Raw genomic sequence first — 20,716 nt, 5'->3', positions numbered from 1 at the left:
ATCGTCTATTTCTAAACGAACATGGACATTGGGCCAGATACACCGCCGACGGGTGGGTTGTGCCAATTACGCCTGGCAGATTTCAGTTCATGACCACCGGTACATATTCTCGTACACATGATTCAGACAGTTCGTCATCATATTCTCCTACACATGACTCAGACAGTTCGTCATCAGACGAGATCAGTGAGGAAGAGGATTTCGCTAATGAAATAAAAAAAGTCACTAAGGAGAAAGTCCAACTTGCTATAGATAATAAAAACAACCACAATAATAAAAAGTCCTTAATTATTAAAAAGGAACAGGACCATTCGATCCGTAACCACCCTTACTGTATTAAACCCATTGAGGCGACGGGTACCTCAAAACCCCAACCAAAATTAAATACACTGCTAGAATGTCTGTCGGACCTTGCACACACAAACAATTGGCAGAGAGAACCAAATGGGAAGAAGTTTCTGATAGTTCTGAATAAACGACCTCGCAACCATAAATCTTCCATGCGCTATTTTATTGCTTATGTGTGCTACTCTATCTCGTTATGTAGAATAAGCATATGTAAAATATCGGTATTGTATGGTATTGTATTATTTTGGTTTATTAATAATAAATGCATGGAATGATTATTTGTATTATTACTACTTCTTATTATTATTATTACATAATAACGTAGTAACTCGCTATAATTTTTCATAGTGGAATATTATTAGGATTTTAGTAGTTAATTCCTTGTACTAGCTATTATGTATGAACTTAACGGGTAGGTAATACCCTAGAAATAATTATAAAATGCTAATAAGAAGAAAAGGCTTTTATAATAATCGGTTCATATTATTAATATGCTACGATTAACTATTGACAACTCATTTTACCTATAATATTCTATATGATTAAATTGTCTCTGTTGTATTTATTGAAGAAACATGTCTCAAATGTCGGATGCTGAGTTTGAGGAACTAGTCGAGAAAAGTGTGAATGAAAGAATTGCTGCAGCTGAGGCAGCAAAAGCAACAGCCGAAGCAGCAGCCAAAGCAGTAGCCGTAAACACAAACTCACGAAACAGATGCTCATACAAAACTTTTCAAGGATGCAAACCACAGACATTTAGTGGAACCGAGGGACCAGTCAGTCTAACCCGATGGTTTGAAAAGATGGAGTCCGTTTTCAAAATCAGTAATTGTGCGAACAGAGACAAGTTAAAGTATGCTTCGTGCACGTTGCAAGATGGTGCACTTACTTGGTGGAACAATTATGCTAAAGCAGAAGGAGTAGATACGGCATATGATATCTCTTGGGAAGAACTGAAAAAGATGCTAATCGAGGAGTACTGTCCTCGAAACAAGATCAGAAAAATGGAATCTGAGTTACGTAATCTGAAGGTTTTCGGCGCGAATCTCAATAACTATGAAAAGCATTTCATGGAACTAGCTTTGTTGTGTCCCGAATTGGTGCCAAATGAGAAACGAAAGATAGAAATGTATATTGACGGTTTCTCGATCAATATCAAAGGAAATGTTACATCGTCCAAACCGAATACGATGTACGAAGCCATGACAATGGTACACCAACTCATGGACCAGATTACAGAGAGTTCGATTAAGGCACCAATTACCAAAGTCAAGACAACTGAAGGAAAGAGGAAATGGGAAGACTATAAGGGAAAAAGTACTCACCTGAAGAAACAAGAAACTTTTAAAGGTAAACAAGATGGGGCAACTGCAAGTCCAAACTATAAGGGACCCCATCCGTTCTGCAAAAGATGTTACACACATCATGCAGGTTATTGCAAAGTGGTCTGTGATAAGTGCAACAAGAAAGGACATGTGGCGAAAGATTGTTATGCCACCGTTTCTGAAGTAAAGACAAAACCGACCGATGTCAAGAAATGTTTTGGATGCGGGAAGTCTGGTCACTTTATAAATCAATGCCCTGATAAGGAGAAGAACAAAGAACACGCACGTGGGAGGGCATTTAATGTTAGTGCCAGTAAAGCACATGAGGATCCTAATCTTGTCACAGGTACGTTTACCGTTAATAATCAACTAGCTTCTATTATGTTTGATACGGGTGCTGATAGAAGTTATATGTGTAAAGACTTTAGTTCTAAACTAAAATGTGCATCATTACCTCTAGACTGATAAATATACTATTGAATTAGCTAATGGTAAACTGATAAAAGCCGATAAAATTTGCCATGGTTGAGAAATGAATCTCGCTGGTGAAACCTTCAAAATCGATTTGATACCCGTAGAATTAGGAAGTTTTGACGTAATCGTTGGCTGTAACACCCTAGGTAAATCCCACATCGCCCACGAATATGAGTGATCATGGGATTATAAGGTAATACTCACGCTTAAATAACACAACGCGTTTTGGGACCACAGGCTGAGCAGATGTGTGAGTATGCTGCAGTTAAGCGTGCTCGTACGAGAGCACTACCAGGATGGGTGACCTCCTAGGAAAGTGCTTCTCGTGTGTGGTCGCCAAGAAAAATCCGTGCGCCTGCGGGCAAAGCGGACAATATTGTGGTCATGTTAAGCTGGGGTGTTATACAATGGTATCAAAGCCACTCATGTGTCGTTGGGGGTGGTGGGGCAAACCTCATCGAGGACGATGAGTCCCTAAGGGGGGTGAATGTAACACCCTAGGCAAATCCCACATCGCCCACGAACATGAGTGATCATGGGATTATAAGGTAATACTCACGCTTAAATAACACAACGCGTTTTGGGACCACAGGCTGAGCAGATGTGTGAGTACGCTGCAGTTAAGCGTGCTCATACGAGAGCACTACCAGGATGGGTGACCTCCTGGGAAAGTGCTTCTCGTTTGTGGTCGCCAAGAAAAATCCGTGCGCCTGCGGGCAAAGCGGACAATATTGTGGTCATGTTAAGCTGGGGTGTTACATTGGCATGGACTGGATGTCCAAAACAAGAACGGAAGTTGTTTGCGCTGAGAAAGCAATCCGCATCCCTCGTAAGGATGAAACGTCATTAATGATTTATGGGGAGAATAGCAACTCGAAGCTGAACCTTATCAGCTGTATGAAGGCCCAGAAACTTATAAGAAAAGGTTGTTATGCTATTATGGCTGATGTTATGCGAGGTGTATATAAAATAGCTTTATATTTTAGCAGGAAATACTATTAAATACGATACAATTTTACACAAGATATTTATTTATTTAGAGAATGGATATACTTAAACCTTGCTACAACACTTACAGGCAGTGTACCTAATCGTACAGTAGTGTAGTTTTTAGTAAGTCCGGTTCGTTCCACAGGAAAAATCTTTAAACAAAGCTTAACGCTATATTAGTTTACTTTTATAAAAATACAAATATATATATAAGTAATATTATTATTATAAAGGGGGGTTTTTACCGTTTAATGACCGGTTTGTCGATTTTAAAACTTTAGTCGCAGTTAAAACCAATTGTAAAATAATAAATAAATACAAGACTTAATTTAAAGCGTAAAGTAAATAACGATAATGAAATTGCGAATAATAAAAGAGCGATAAAATAAACTTGCGATAATTAAAAAGTACGATAATTAAAAGTGCAATTAAATACAATAACAATAAATAAAAATGCGATAATTAGAAGTGCAATTAAATATAAAATAAAGGAAATAAAATATGAAATAAAAGAATTATGCTTATTTAAACTTCCGTAACCATGATGTTTGACGTGTTGATTTTAGTTTTATGCCCATGGGTTAATTGTCCTTTGTCCTGGATTATTTAATATGTCCGTCTGGTTTTTGTCCATTACAGTCCATTAGTCATAAATATAAAGTGCGAGTGTCCTCGTCAAATTATCCTTATACCCGAAGTTAAATATTCCAACTAATTGGGGACTTAAACTATAACAAGATTTTAATACTTTGTTTAATAATTACACCAGGATGTCGACTGAGTGTAACCCAAGGTTTTAATATTTTGTTATCAATTATGCCAAGTGTCCTTTTACATAATTTCACCCCTGTTTTAATTATTCTAGTGGCTATTAATCCATTCCCGTGTCCGGTTAAATGAACGATTATTCGTACATATAAATACCCCGCCCATCGTGTCCGATCGAGTGTATATGGTAATTTATAGGGACGCCCAATTGTAAATCTTTATATTAACATTAACAAACTATCATTTAGTTAAACAAATATAAAGCCCATTAATAGCCCATAGTCTAATTTCCACAAGTGTCGTTCTTTTGTCCAAACCCCAATTATGGTACAAAGCCCAATTACCCAATTTTAGTAATTAGCCCAACATCATGATTACTTCGGATTAAATAAGTATAATAATAACTTAGCTACGAGACATTAAATTAAAAAGGTTGAACATAACTTACAATGATTAAAAATAGCGTAGCGTTTACACGGACAGAATTTCGACTTATACCCTTACAACATTCGCTAACATACCCTTATTATTAGGATTAAAATTAAAATTAAAATTAAAATTAAAATATAAATATATAATACATTTTATGAGAGAAGAAGAAAAAGGATGATAAAAATGATCAGAATTCGGTTGGCTTTATAGGGAGTTTCAGAACTTGGGGCGGAGTTTGTAAATACAGCTCACAAACTTTGGAGTCTTTCTTGCCGACGGTTTTTTATTATTTATATAATATATAAATAATTATAAGAATTATTTAAATATTATATTATATTTATGTGCATAGTTGACTTGTAATTTTTAGTCCGTTGCGTCGAGCGTTGAGAGTTGACTCATGTCCCGGTTCCGGATTTTCGAACGTCCTTGCGTACAATTTAATATCTTGTACTTTGCGTTTTGAATCTTGTACTCTTGTAATTTCGAGACGTTTCTTATCAATAATTGGAACCTCTTTGATTGTATTTTGTACTTTTGAGCTTTTTGGTCGTTTGCGTCTTCAATTCGTCAAATCTATCTTTTGTCTTCACCTTTTATTATTTAAACGAATATCACTTTTAAATAGAACAATTGCAACTAAAAGCTTGTCTTTCTTGAGGAATAATGCTATGAAATATATGTTCGTTTTTAGCATTATCAAATATTCCCACACTTGAGCGTTTCTTGTCCTCAAGCAATATCGTCTTGAAATACTAGAATCACTTCTTTATTCTTCACACTTTGTACATCAGTGATTTTTATACGGCGGTATAAACAATGGTAGTAACGATATGGTTTACAGTCCCACATGACTATAAAAATTTAGATCCATTAAGGAAATTGGATCTTTATGAAAACATTTGATCTTTTGAAAATTAAATCTAGTTTTTACCCTAGATAAGTTTTCCGGAATAACCCTTCACCGGTGTTTGCAAAATATATTTGTAGGTTTGGTGGGTTTCAGATTTGAAAATTTTAGCTCAAACCTTACGGTTTTGTGTCACCCACTTGCTAACCTTGTATTTGGAAAGCAACACGTCCAGTTTACTTGTCCCGTATATTACCTTTAGGTAAACTACCTTCCGGTTGTAAAGGAAAGCGTTGAACAAGCAACTGTTAAGGCAGTGTCCCTTGACATGCTTTTAATTATGGTCTATAACGTGTCGGACACAATTACTATCCTTGGTAGGAGCAATAGTAAAGCTCACCCTTATGATTTTTCGGTCTGGCACAAGGTCCTGTCTTTGACCACTATGCAACCACCGTTCTTATGGTTGACACCCGATTTAGTTCAAGTGACCTAATGAATTCCAGGTGAATTCCTAGGATTTTACGTTCAATGGTAATGAACACATTGAAAATAGGGTTTTCAGAAAATAAATTGGTTTGTAATTTTGATCAAAATATTTTCTCGTTCAAGCTCGAGTTTAGATATCATCGAATTCCATGAGTTTGAATTCTCAATCTTTAAGGTCAATCTCTAGGATTGAGTAATATCAGGCTTAAAAGCTGATTTTTGATCTTTTAAGGAGATTATCCTTTCTGGGGATCTGATTCATTAGTCTTATCAAGCTAATTTGCATGGTGCCCCCCCATTGTACGAGATAAATCCTTCTCATGGTTAGGATAAATCTGACCACTTGGCGACCCTGTTTAATGCTGAGGTCCGTGGATTTCCTGCTGATTTTAGTGATGACTTTTCTAGATTTTTCGTCAACCTACAGCTGGTCTGGACGACAACTTCTTGACCTAAATCAAGAAGCGCGTGTCTTTTTCGGAAGACTTTACTTCCTTTTAATGATGGAATTGATTCATCGTGTAGATCCATCTTTCTTACAGTAAATCAGGTAAAACTTTTTAGTTTAGTCCAAAGCAAAAGTATTTTCAGTTATTTGTACAAAAATATGTGACATATGTTTAAGATAACTTGGTAAATTTTCCCACACTTGGCTTTTATTTTCCTTTTTATTGTCCTCTATTCCATTTTAAATGAATTTTAACATTTTGGTTTGTTTCTCAATTTATGTCCTTTCCGAGGTAACAATAATTTCGGTGTTAAAACCTAGTTTTATCGTTCATAAATATGTATAAACATGATTTTGAGTTCATTTAATTGAAAATTTTGAAAAATTTTACTAGAATTGGGTAGTCAGTATATAAGACTAGGGCTGTTCTTTATTATCAGAGAGCACTAGATTCTAATACAACTACTGCTTTACTAGTATTTTTAATGGTAACCAAGTGTATAAAGTAAAAATTTTAAAATCCGAAAGAATTTAACCCCTTCCCACACTTAAGATCTTGCAATGCCCTCATTTGCAAGAAATCAGTAACAATTTAAATTATTGAGGGTGATTTGTGTGAAAATGATTAAATTTTACCAAAGTTTCCAAATATATTGGCGTTTGTTTGCTGAATGATAAATGGTGCACATCATTTGTTCATTCCGTCTTGTTGTTATTTCACATATATTTTGCATCTTGTCGTCAAAATTAGTTGCTTTTGCTGAACTTAATGACAGTCTTTGAAAATGCGTTGTTTTACCCTGTTGTGTACATAAGATAAACTGCAAACATATATACATATTTTTGAAGTTTGGTATATTACCCCACATTCAAAAATTATTAAAATCTAAGAATAAAAGTTAGAAAATTATAAAAACTATTACAATATTAACATAAGTATTAAACGTATCAACATTACAAATTACAAAATAAATAAAACTAAGTAGACTAGGGATGAAACTGATACCAATAGGGGTTCCACGCATAACCATAGGTGCTATAAAATGCTTCGGCAGGCTTATACGTAGGATACGGTGGTTGCATCTCTATAGACCAGGGAGGGAATATGGGTTTTGGAGTAGGAATATAGTTTCTACCTATATGTTGGCAATGAGCTATGATTTGGTTTTGATGAACTTGCCAATCTTCAAATGCTCTCTGTCTAGCATTTTCGTACTCCTGTGAAGCTATAAACCTTTGCATTTCTTGCATTTCATTTCCCCCTCCTACATTACCTTGCTGTTGGTTTCTCTCAACCTGTGGATGTCTACCATGGTATTGTACTGTGGCGTTATTTCGCCTCTTCAAAACTTTCGCACCATGGTATACATTTAAACCTATTGTATCGCGGGGTTCTGGTTCTTCGACTAATAATCCCCCCCGACTTATATCCACACCGAGATATTCAGCAATCAAAGTAATAAATATACCACCTCCTATTATGCTATGCGGTCTCATCCCCCTAACCATAGCTGATAAATAATAACCCACACAATAAGGTATACTTACAGCGCTTTGTGGGTCTCGAATACACATATGGTAAAACAAATCCTGTTCATTTACCTTTTCCTTGTTCTTACCTCTTTGTGTAATCGAATTTGCTAAAACCTATGAATTACTCTTAATTCAGCTCTATCTATATCCAAATAAGAGTAATTTCCCCCTTTGAATCGGTGATGGCTTGTCATTTGACTCCATACACCGTGTGCATCAAAATTTTCATCTATCTTTCTACCATTTAGTATCAACCCTCTACAATCGGCAGATGCTAACTCCTCAGGCGTATATATACGTAAAGCCTGAGCCATGTCTAGTAAAGACAAGTGGCGCATCGAACCTCCTAACAAAAATCTAATAAAAGATCGATCAGTTAAACTAGCTACCCGATCATTTAATTCTATACTACACAACAATTCTTCACACCATACTTTATATACAGGTCTACGCATGGTGAATAAACGTACCCAGTCATTAAAAGTAGAATTACCATACCTCTGTGCAAGTAATTCCCTAATTGGCCCGGCCAATTCTACAGCTTCTAATGGTCCCCATTCTATGACCCTAGGTACCTCAACAACTTTAGAATGAAGAGTATGCAAACCCCTTTGGTATTTTGGATAATCTATCCAAAGTCTGTCAAATCTCAGGTTCGGGTGCAAATCTTCCAAGTGCATATCAGAAAATGTCATGACTGGATGAGGTATATCTTGCTTGTAGTAGTTATCCACCTCCTGTTGTTCCGCATTCTCAGCAGGAGCATTGCGAGCTTGGGATGAAGATTCACCCCTTTCAGTCTGCAAAACACATCAAACACAATTTTTGTGCATCCAAATATGCATTAGTGTCAGCAAAATCATCAATCAAAATAATTACAATGACATGATCAATTTATATCAAACTTAAGCTCATTTTCATATTTTCATCAAATCTACACTTTTTCAAATAAGCATATACGAAAATGTTCGCCAAGTTCATAAGCATTCAACTCAAATAACATGTCGAAATAATCATTACTAGCAATTAAACAAGTTTCAAATGGCATTATCTCTCAAAAATCAAGTTCATGAATTTTAGACTTGAAAAAGTCCACTTTAATTCTCAAAATCATGTTTAGGCTCAAAGTTTGGATCATTTAACTACCTAAACATGTTACACTACTTAATTTAGCAACAATTCATGACAAAAATCGGCCATAACCTGTTTATATCAAAAAGCCCCAAATTTGCTCAAGAACACAAACCCTAGATTACTCAAAATTTGAAGTTTAAGGCTTCTAATCATGTTAAATAGCATCAATCTAGGTTATACAAGCATAATACATAAACAATTTAAGCATAATTACACTAAAAAGCATCAAAATCAAATTGGGGAAAAAATTTCTCAAGAACACTAATTTTCGGATTAAATGGTGTTTAGGTGTAGAAATTTACCGTTTTTCTTGAGTAATTCCTTGATAGCATCCTTCTTAACATGATTTTAGTAAAAGATTTGGTGATTAACGGTCAAAAATTGTGAATTTGGGGTGTATTTTTTGGGTTTTTGCGGCTTTATTTTCGCAGTGTTTTTTTTCTGTGTTGGGACTGATCAGTTCGATCAGTATATATTTTTTTCTGGATTTTTCATCCTCTGCGAGTCACGGTGGATTTCTCTTTCAAACTCCGCGACTCGCGGAGTTTGTATATTTTTTTTATTTTTTTTTATTTTTTTTTTAATAAACATCTTATACTAATTAAAATAATTAAGTAATTAATTTTAAAATTTTGTTTCCCTTGTTATTTAGGACGAGGTCGTTTCGGATCGATGTCCTAGTCCGTCCTTCGACAAAATTTTAAAATTTGTCTTTTTGTAGCGATTGTTTTAAAAGCTAAGATTTTTGGGTTTTTTAATGTTTTTGACATACTTTAATTCAATATGATTAAAAATAATGATAATAAAAGTTCTCGTCCATCCCTCGGGTAAAGCAATTTCGGTTTAAAGACCTAGTCTTCAACTTACGACGAAATTTAAAAATCATATTTTTAACTTAATGAGATAAAGTAAATTTTTGTTTTCAAATTCACACAATTTAAATATAAAATTCAAAATTAATATTAAAAATTCACACCAAACTTAAAATTTGAAATGCATAAAATTAAAAATTCATATTTTAAAAATTAAAAATTCACACCAAACTTAATTTAAAAATTCATATTATAAATTCACACCAAACTTATATTAATTTTTCAAATATTTACAATTTTAAAAATATTGTTTTTACAAAGTTTACAATATTAATTTAAGATTGATATATTAATTTTAAAAACATGGTAAAAATAAAATTAAAAATCTTTTTGACTTTTTATCCCACTTTAATCAATCAAATATTATCAAAAATATGCGCCCCTCTTTTCGGTAAAGTAATTTCGGTTCCAAGACCTAATTTAACTCATGACGAATTTTTGAAATATTTTGGGTTGATTGATTAAAGATATTTATACCTTAAGAATAAACGTTAAATTTCGCAGTGATGTAATAAATTTTTGAATGATATCAATAATTTCGGTCGCCAAACCTAATTTTATTCAATACCAATTTAATACTTTATAGCGAACAAATTAGCGTTTATTATCAAAAGGTTAAAAAAAAAACTGTACAAACATACCTGTAAAATAGATTTCTTAGTTATGTGATCTATCCCATTCATAAGATAGTCGGTTTAATTAGTTTTCCATGGCTACATAGGCGTAACCTCGAGCATTCAGTGTCTTTTCTTCTAAACATATGAACGGTCCGTCTCTGCATAAAGTAACAAATTCGGTGTTTGAATAGGTTTGATTATTTGAACATTTACCTCCATGTGACCATTTTCCGCATTTGTGACATCGTTCTAGGTGTCGTGCTCTTCTTTTCGCTGCGGATTTTGATTTTCCTTTACCAAATTGTAACTTATTATCTTCGCATCTGGATTCTTTTCTTACTCCGTTCAATCTTTCTCTGATTACTGATACTATTTAACTCGGTAGTGTGTCATTATTACGTTTAGTGATCAAAGCATGTAGCATTAGACCATGGTTTAGTTCACAGGCAGTCTTCATTTCCTAAAAAAAATAAAAATTCAGAATGGAGGGAGAAGACTAGTTCTTTAGGGTCTGCTAGGGAAAGACCATTCGGGTTCCATTTTCGAGAACTACACGAAAACAGAAAATCTAACTCTAACAGATATACATAAACCCCTTGATTCTCCCCACACTTAGTTAGCTGTGGTGTCGAAATTGTGATTAACTTCGTTGTCGACTTCCATCAGACCATGTATGTAATGTTTAACTCTGTGACCATTAACTTTAAATTCAATCCCATTTGAATTTATTAATTCTATCGTTCCGTATGGGAAAACTCTTTTAACTATGAATGGTCTAGACCATCTTGATTTCAATTTTCCAGGAAATAGCTTGAATCGTGAATTGAAAAGAAGAACTCTGTCTCCTTCTTTAAATTCTTTTGAACTTCTGATTCTTTTATCATGCCATTTCTTCGTTCTTTCTTTATAGATTAACGAATTTTCGTATGCTTCATGTCTTAATTCTTCTAATTCATTTAGTTGACTTAATCGTAGACGTCCGGCTTCATGTAAATCAAGATTACATGTCTTCAAAGCCCAAAATGCTTTGTGTTCAATTTCTACTTGAAGATGACATGCTTTTCCATAAACAAGTCTAAAAGGTGTGGTTCCAATTGGAGTTTTGTAGGCTGTTCTAAAAGCCCAGAGTGCATCCTCCAATTTAATGGACCATTCCTTCGGATTTGATCCTACGGTTTTCTCTAGAATACGTTTTAAAGCTCGGTTAGTATTTTCAACTTGTCCACTTCTTTGTGGATGATATGCGGTGGAGATTTTATGAGTTACTCCATATCTTTTAAGAACTTTCTCAAGTTGATTATTACAGAAATGAGTACCCCGATCACTTATTAAAGCTTTCGGTGTTCCAAACCTTGTAAAAAGACGTTTTAAAAAGTTGACTACAACTCGTGCATCGTTAGTTGGGAGAGCTTGTGTTTCCGCCCATTTAGATACATAATCAATGGCTACGAGTATATATAGATTATTATGAGATTTTGGAAATGGACCCATAAAGTCAATACCCCAAATGTCAAATACTTCACATACTTGTATGACATTTTGTGGCATTTCATCACGTTGACTTATTTTTCTGGCCCTTTGACAAGCATCACAGGATTTGCAAAGAAGGTGTACGTCTTTGTAAATTGTAGGCCAATAGAATCCAGCATCATAAACTTTTCTTGCTGTTAGTTGAGGCCCATAATGCCCTCCTGTTGGTCCTGTGTGACAATGGTTTAATATTTTACTAGCTTCATCTCCAAATATACATCGATGTATTATTCCATCGGGACAACTTTTAAACAGGTGTGGATCTTCCCAAAAATAGTGTTTTATATCACTGAAGAATTTCTTTCGTCTTTGGTACGATAATCCTTTTTCAAGGAATCCACAAACTAAGTAGTTTGCATAGTCTGCAAACCATGGAATTTCTTTATAATCTATCTTCAATAGATATTCATCAGGAAAGTTGTCTTGTATGGCCGATTCATTTAGAACTTCTAATTCGGGATTTTCAAGACGAGAAAGATGATCAGCGGCGAGATTTTCTGCTCCTCTTTTATCTCGGATTTCAATATCAAACTCTTGTAAGAGTAAGATCCAACGGATTAATCTTGGTTTAGCATCTTGTTTTGAAAATAGGTATCTAAGAGCAGAATGGTCGGTATAGACCACCGTTTTTGCTAGAACGAGATATGATCGAAATTTGTCAAAAGCAAAGACAATAGCAAGGAGTTCTTTTTCAGTAGTTGTATAGTTCGTTTGTGCTCCTTGTAACGTCTTACTAGCATAATATATAGGTTGAAATTGTTTTTCAATCCTTTGTCCTAAAACGGCTCCCATTGCAAAATCACTTGCATTGCACATTAGTTCAAATGGTAGATTCCAATTTGGTGTTATCATGATCGGCGCATTAGTGAGTTTCTCTTTAAGAATATTAAAAGATTTGATACACTCATCTGAAAAGATGAATGGAGCATCCTTTTCTAGGAGTTTATTCATAGGAGTGGCAATTTTAGAAAAATCTTTTATGAAACGTCGGTAAAAACCGGCATGCCCTAGAAAACTCCTAACTCCTCTAACATTGGTGGGATGTGGAAGTTTAGCAATTACATCTACTTTAGCTCTATCCACTTCAATTCCTTCTTTTGAAATTTTATGACCAAGAACGATGCCTTCTTTAACCATAAAATGGCATTTCTCCCAATTAAGAACTAGATTTGATTGTTCGCATCTAATAAGCATTCGTTCCAGATTAACTAGACATGATTCAAATGTATCACCGAAGACTGAAAAGTCATCCATGAAAACTTCCATGCATTCTTCTATCATGTCATGAAAAATTGCCATCATACACCTTTGAAAGGTTGCAGGGGCGTTGTAAAGTCCAAATGGCATGCGTTTGTAAGCAAAAGTACCATAAGGGCACGTGAATGTGGTTTTCTCTTGGTCCTCGGGTGCTATTGGAATTTGAAAATATCCGGAAAATCCATCTAGAAAACAATAGTAACTATTTCCGGCTAATCTTTCCAACATTTGATCTATGAAAGGTAAGGGAAAGTGATCTTTTCTGGTGGCGTCATTTAATTTTCTATAATCAATACATACACGCCATCCTGTTACAGTCCTAGTAGGAATAAGTTCATTTTTTTCATTTGTAATGACAGTCATGCCACCCTTCTTAGGCACGCATTGAACTGGGCTTACCCATGGACTATCAGAGATTGGATAAATTAGACCTGCATCTAGCAGTTTAATAATCTCCTTCTTAACTACATCTTGCATATTAGGATTTAGTCTTCGTTGGCGTTGCACATACGTTTTATGACCTTCTTCCATAAGGATTTTATGTGTACAATACGAAGGACTTATTCCTTTAATATCATGAATCTTCCATGCAATGGCTGGTTTATGAGCTTTCAACACAGAAATGAGTTGTGATTTCTCATTTTCAGTAAGAGAAGACGATATTATTACAGGTAATTCAGATTCACCATGTAAATAAGCGTATTCCAAATGGTTTGGAAGTGGCTTTAACTCTAATTTCGGAGGTTCTTCTATCGATGATTTGTATCGATATCTGTCTTCTTCTTTTAGCATTTGAATTTCTTCTGTTGTTGGTTCATATCCATTAGCTATAAGTGTAGCTAACATTTCAGCTTCATCAATTGGTTCATTACCTTCTCCTAAAGAACATTCTCCTGTTCCTTGTAATTCTGGAAATTCTTCTAATAATTCTGCATGTGCATCTATAGTTTGAATATAATAACATGTATCATCTGCAGATTGTGGTTGTTGCATTACTCTATCAACTGAAAAGGTAACACTCTCATCCTCTATACTTAGGGTCAATTTCTTACCGAACACGTCTATCATTGCTTTAGCCGTGTTTAAGAATGGTCTTCCTAATATGAGAGGAACTTGAGAATCTTCTTCCATGTCCAAAACAACAAAATCTACTGGAAATACTAAAGTACCAACTTTAACTAGCATGTTCTCCATTATCCCTCTAGGATATTTTATTGATCTGTCGGCTAGTTGTATGCTTATTCTGGTTGGTTTCAATTCTCCAAGGTCTAGTTTAGCGTATAGTGAATATGGCATTAGATTTATACTAGCACCTAAGTCTGCCAATGCTTCTATTGAACTAAGACTACCCAGAAAACATGGAATTGTGAAACTCCCTGGATCAGATAATTTTTCTGGTATCTTATTCAACAGCACTACTGAACAATTAGCATTCATAGTAACAACCGAGAGTTCTTCCATTTTCTTTCTATTTGAGATTAGATCTTTCAAGAATTTAGCATATCTAGGCATTCCTGAAATCACATCAATGAAAGGAAGATTTACATTTATCTGTTTAAACATATCCAAGAATTTGGATTGCTCGGCTTCAAGTTTCTCTTTCTTCATTTTACTCGGGTAAGGAAGTGGTGGTTGGTATGGTTTAACATAAGGTTTAGCCTTAACTGTGTTATCTTCATTAACCTTTTCAACTACCGGTTCTTTTTCCTTATCTTGATTAGGTTTTGGTTCTTGTGGAGTAGGAATAGCTTCATCAGAAGTTACAGGTATTTCAGGTGGTTTAAGTGTTGTACCACTTCTTGTGGTAATGGCTTTAGCTGTTTCATTCCGGGGGTTAGCATTTGTATCACTAGGTAGACTTCCCGGTTTTCTTTCACCTATTAACCTTGCTAGGTTACTTACTTCTTGTTCCAGATTTTGAATAGAAGCTTGTTGATTTTTAAATGCTTGAGCATTTTGTTCATTAGTTTGTTTCTGAGATGTGAAAAACTGCGTTTGAGTTTCAACTAGCTTCGTCATCATATCTTCTAAATTCGGCTTTTTATCATCGGTTTGTTGCGGTGGTTTGTTTTGAAAATTAGGTCTTTGCTGGTTGTAAGTATTATTGGATACTTGTTGATTGCTAGGACCTTGTTGGTTGTTGTATGGAATATTTCGGTTATAATTCTGGTTTTGATTGTAAATCGGTCTTGGCGGTTGATAATTATTCTGATAATTATTTCCAGGCCTTTGGTTTATGTATGAAATATTCTCTCTTTGTTCCATTGTTAATTCAATACTGAGACAATCTTTTGTCAAATGTGGTCCTCCACACTGCTCACAACTAATTCGTATTGAGTGAATATCTTTAGTCATCTTTTCCATTCGTCTCTCCACAGCATCTATCTTTGCGGAAATGGAATCTAAGTCATGGCTAGAATCGGCTCTAGCTGCTTTAGATGATCTAACGATATCTTTTTCTTGGTGCCACTCATGTGAGTGGGAAGCAGTGTTATCAATAATTTTGTAAGCATCAGTTTCGGTTTTCTTCATAATAGAACCACCAGCTGCTATATCTATGTCTTTCCTTGTAGTGATGTCGCATCCTTGGTAGAATATTTGTACTATTTGACAGGTGTCTAAACCATGTTGCGGACATTCTCTTAACAACTTTCCAAATCTTGTCCACGCCTCATATAGAGTTTCATTTGGCTTCTGTGTAAACGTAATAATTTCTGCTTGAAGTCTTACGGCTTTAGATGCCGGAAAGAATTGTTTAAGAAATTTTTCAACTAAAACGTCCCATGTATCAATCGCCCCTTCAGGTAACGATTCCAACCAATCTTTGGCTTCTCCCTTTAAAGTCCAGGGAAATAACATGAGATATATCTGTGCATCCTCCACTTCTCGGATTTTAAATAGTGTGCAGATCCTATTAAAGGTACGTAGATGTTCATTTGGATCTTCCTTCGGCGCACCACTAAATTGGCATTGATTAGTCACCATGTGTAGAATTTGTCCTTTGATTTCATAATCTGGCGCATTAATGTCTGGATGAGTAATTGCGTGACCTTGGCCAGTGCGTTTAGCTCTCATTCGGTCTTCCATACTCAAAGGTTCCAGATTCTCCATAATAAAATTTGTTGAATCGGAATCACTAGAGGATTCTGATTTAATGGTTCGTTCCTCAACAATCTCTGTTTGAATGATTGGTAGTTCCGGAGGAAAGTTTAGTGGTTCAGGATCTATGAATCGTCCCTGAATAATCTCCGGATTCTCAATTGTGAGGTCGGGTTCAAAAAATGGATTATCGAAAATTTGAACTGGAGTACTTGGTCGACTGGATGACGATTCTAAAGAAAAATCAACGGCAGTAATATTTGCTAAATGTCTTGATCTAGTTACAGGTGGTGAACGTACAAAAGGTGGTGAACGTCTTGCTCGGTGCATTCACTGAATATCCTATTAGTTTTTAAAAGGAAAGAAAAATTATAATAAGTTATCCAATCAATAGACTTTTCTGATTTTGCCCACGTTTTGAATAGCCAAAAGATGCAGCAGAGGGGCAGGATTCGTTTGGTCTCAATATAATTGAGGGCTGTTTGGCTCCAATAACCCGGTCCACGTACAAATCCAACTATTACTACGAACCAGAAAATTTTGATGTCTATCAATTTAACCACTTAAAATAAATTTTCGTAATTTTAAGAAAATTAGATAAGAAGTAGAATAAAAATCTATGTCCTAAAACTAGAATAGCGAGAAATAAGAAAGAAAAAGAGTTCGTCGAAAAAGGTCGAAAAAGAAAAATGGTTGAAAAATAAAAGGTGGCGGAAAAATAAAAGAAACTTATAACACTTAAAAACACTTGACTAACCTAACCTTATTACTACAACTAACTTAAAATTATAATCGCAAATTGAGATTACTAATTGGAATGATAATTGATACATAGGTAAAAGTCGTCTAAAAATATTAAAGCTTACAGGAAAAATTATATCCCAAATGGAAATAACTTAAAAAGAAACTAAAACTTAAAAAGGCGTCGCAAAATTCTAAAGCACCTAAATCTTAGTCTAAAGAAAAAGCACTTAAGGAATTCTATGGCAAAGCCTAAAAATCTAGAAGTAAAAATAACTATGGCAAAAACTAAGTTTAAAACTAAATATGAGCTAAAAATACAAATATTAGTCTAAAACAATTAAAAAGGGACAAAATATAAAAATATACAAAAAGTTGTAAAAATACAATTTTTATAAAAATATTATTTTTATATTATTTAATTATTAAAACTATTAATTTTACAATTTAATTAAACTAATTTAACTAAAATATAAATTAAATAAAAAGTAAAACTTTAAAATAAAACTAATTATAATAATAATAATAAATTAGGGTTAATAATAATAATAATTAATAATTACTCCGTAATTAATTACAGATTAGGGTTTTGTCACGTGTGTCAGAGTGTCTCCGCGAGTCGCGGTATTCTAAGCAGCAAACCCCGCGAGTCGCGGGGTTCCAGAATTCAACTCAGGTACAGTTTTTTATTCGACGTGTTTTTTTTTATTTTTTATTTTCTGTTTTTATATTTTCTGTTTATATTAAGATATTTGTATAATAAAAACTTATATTTAAAAACTTAAATAAAAATAGAACTACTTTATAATTTTTAAAAATATCTTAAAAATAGATTTATATATTTTAAATTTTTTTTTTTTGGTTTTTTTTTAAATAAAAACAAAATACTTAAATAAAACTTATATAAAAATAAAGAAACTTTATAAAACTTAAATATTTAACAAAATCTTAAAAATACTTATATTTTTGTTTTTCTTTTTATATTTTAGAATATTTAAAACGTATTTTTATAAAAACAAATTTTAATAAAGGTAAACTAAAAATCTTTTTTTTCTTTATATTAGCGTTGCGCTTCCGGCGTTTAAGAGCTCCCCGGCAGCGGCGCCAAAAAATAACTTGATGTTATGCGAGGTGTATATAAAATAGCTTTATATTTTAGCAGGAAATACTATTAAATACGATACAATTTTACACAAGATATTTATTTATTTAGAGAATGGATATACTTAAACCTTGCTACAACACTTATAGGCAGTGTACCTAATCGTACAGTAGTGTAGTTTTTAGTAAGTCCGGTTCGTTCCACAGGAAAAATCTTTAAACAAAGCTTAACGCTATATTAGTTTACTTTTATAAAAATACAAATATATATATATAAGTAATATTATTATTATAAAGGGGGGTTTTTACCGTTTAATGACCGGTTTGTCGATTTTAAAACTTTAGTCGCAGTTAAAACCAATTGTAAAATAATAAATAAATACAAGACTTAATTTAAAGCGTAAAGTAAATAACGATAATGAAATTGCGAATAATAAAAGAGCGATAAAATAAACTTGCGATAATTAAAAAGTACGATAATTAAAAGTGCAATTAAATACAATAACAATAAATAAAAATGCGATAATTAGAAGTGCAATTAAATATAAAATAAAGGAAATAAAATATGAAATAAAAGAATTATGCTTATTTAAACTTCCGTAACCATGATGTTTGACGTGTTGATTTTAGTTTTATGCCCATGGGTTAATTGTCCTTTGTCCTGGATTATTTAATATGTCCGTCTGGTTTTTGTCCATTACAGTCCATCAGTCATAAATATAAAGTGCGAGTGTCCTCGTCAAATTATCCTTATACCCGAAGTTAAATATTCCAACTAATTGGGGACTTAAACTATAACAAGATTTTAATACTTTGTTTAATAATTACACCAGGATGTCGACTGAGTGTAACCCAAGGTTTTAATATTTTGTTATCAATTATGCCAAGTGTCCTTTTACATAATTTCACCCCTGTTTTAATTATTCTAGTGGCTATTAATCCATTCCCGTGTCCGGTTAAATGAACGATTATTCGTACATATAAATACCCCGCCCATCGTGTCCGATCGAGTGTATATGGTAATACGAGAGTCGCGGAGTTTGTAAATACAGCTCACAAACTTTGGAGTCTTTCTTGCCGACGGTTTTTTTATTATTTATATAATATATAAATAATTATAAGAATTATTTAAATATTATATTATATTTATTTGCATAGTTGACTTGTAATTTTTAGTCCGTTGCGTCGAGCGTTGAGAGTTGACTCATGTCCCGGTTCCGGATTTTCGAACGTCCTTGCGTACAATTTAATATCTTGTACTTTGCGTTTTGAATCTTGTACTCTTGTAATTTCGAGACGTTTCTTATCAATAATTGGAACCTCTTTGATTGTATTTTGTACTTTTAAGCTTTTTGGTCGTTTGCGTCTTCAATTCGTCGAATCTGTCTTTTATCTTCACCTTTTATTATTTAAACGAATATCACTTTTAAATAGAACAATTGCAACTAAAAGCTTGTCTTTCTTGAGGAATAATGCTATGAAATATATGTTCGTTTTTAGCATTATCAATGGCACACGTAAAGAAGATCGATACTGAAGAAAGAAGCATTGATGACATGCCGGTTGTAAGAGAATATCCCGGAGTATTTCCAGGAGAATTACCAGGGCTACCTCCACACATATGTGTAGAATTCCAGATTGATCTCGTACCAGGAGCCGCACCTGTAGCCCGATCCCCATATAGACTTGCACCTTCAGAAATGCAAAAATTACAAAATCAGTTGCAAGAATTATCAGACCTTGGATTTATTCGTCCCGGCTTTTCACCTTGGGGTGCTCCTATTCTGTTCGTTAAGAAGAAGGATGGATCTATGAGAAAGTGCATAGATTACCGAGAATTAAACAAATTAACGATCAAGAATCGGTACCCATTACCGAGGATTGATGATTTGTTTGATCAATTGCAAGGATCAAGTGTTTATTCTAAGATTGATCTACGCTCCGGATATCATCAGCTGAGAGTGAAGGAAGAAGATGTTCCTAAAACCGCGTTCAGAACCCGTTACGGTCACTATGAGTTTCTAGTCATGCCTTTTGGATTGACTAATGCTCCAGCAGTATTTATGGATCTAATGAATCGCATCTGTAGACCGTATTTAGACAAATTTGTCATTGTTTTTATCGACGACATATTGATTTACTCGAAGAATAAGGAAGAACATGAGCAACACTTAAGACTGGTACTGGAGGTACTCAAGAAAGAAGAACTGTACGCAAAATTTTCGAAGTGTGATTTCTGGTTACAAGAAGTACAATTTCTGGGCCATGTTGTCAGTAAACATGGAATTAAAGTTGACCCTGCTAAGATCGAAGCCATTAGTAAATGGGAAACACCGAAGACTCCAACACAAATCCGCCAATTCTTAGGTCTTGCTGGTTACTATCGAAGATTCATTCAAGATTTCTCTAGAATTGCCAAACCCTTAACTGCATTGACTCAAAAGGGAAAGAAGTATGATTGGTCCACGGAACAGGAATCCTCATTCCAGTTATTAAAGAAGAAGTTAACGTCTGCACCCATTTTGTCATTACCAGAAGGAAATGATGATTTCGTGATCTATTGTGACGCTTCGCGCCAAAGTTTAGGATGTGTATTAATGCAACGCACAAAAGTTATCGCATATGCCTCACGACAACTAAAAATTCATGAAAAGAACTATACGACGCACGATTTGGAACTTGGAGCAGTAGTTTTTGCACTCAAAATA

The 20,716-nt window shown here is 34.1% G+C and overlaps 1 protein-coding gene across 1 annotated transcript in view; it reads right to left on the bottom strand.

The window, feature by feature from the left end:
- LOC139853908 (uncharacterized) overlaps positions 1-20,716 on the bottom strand; it is a 199,367-nt gene that overhangs the window by 130,162 nt on the left and 48,489 nt on the right. The window contains exon 2 of the mRNA XM_071843248.1: positions 9,381-9,388. Coding sequence (XP_071699349.1) covers positions 9,381-9,388 — 8 coding nt within the window. The remainder of the gene's footprint in view (positions 1-9,380; positions 9,389-20,716) is intronic.

Source organism: Rutidosis leptorrhynchoides, chromosome 6 (genome assembly GCF_046630445.1).
Source record: "Rutidosis leptorrhynchoides isolate AG116_Rl617_1_P2 chromosome 6, CSIRO_AGI_Rlap_v1, whole genome shotgun sequence".
NCBI lineage: Eukaryota > Viridiplantae > Streptophyta > Magnoliopsida > Asterales > Asteraceae > Rutidosis > Rutidosis leptorrhynchoides.
The sequence above is the reverse complement of the archived record's forward strand: the minus strand, read 5'-3'. Positions and strand labels throughout refer to the sequence as shown.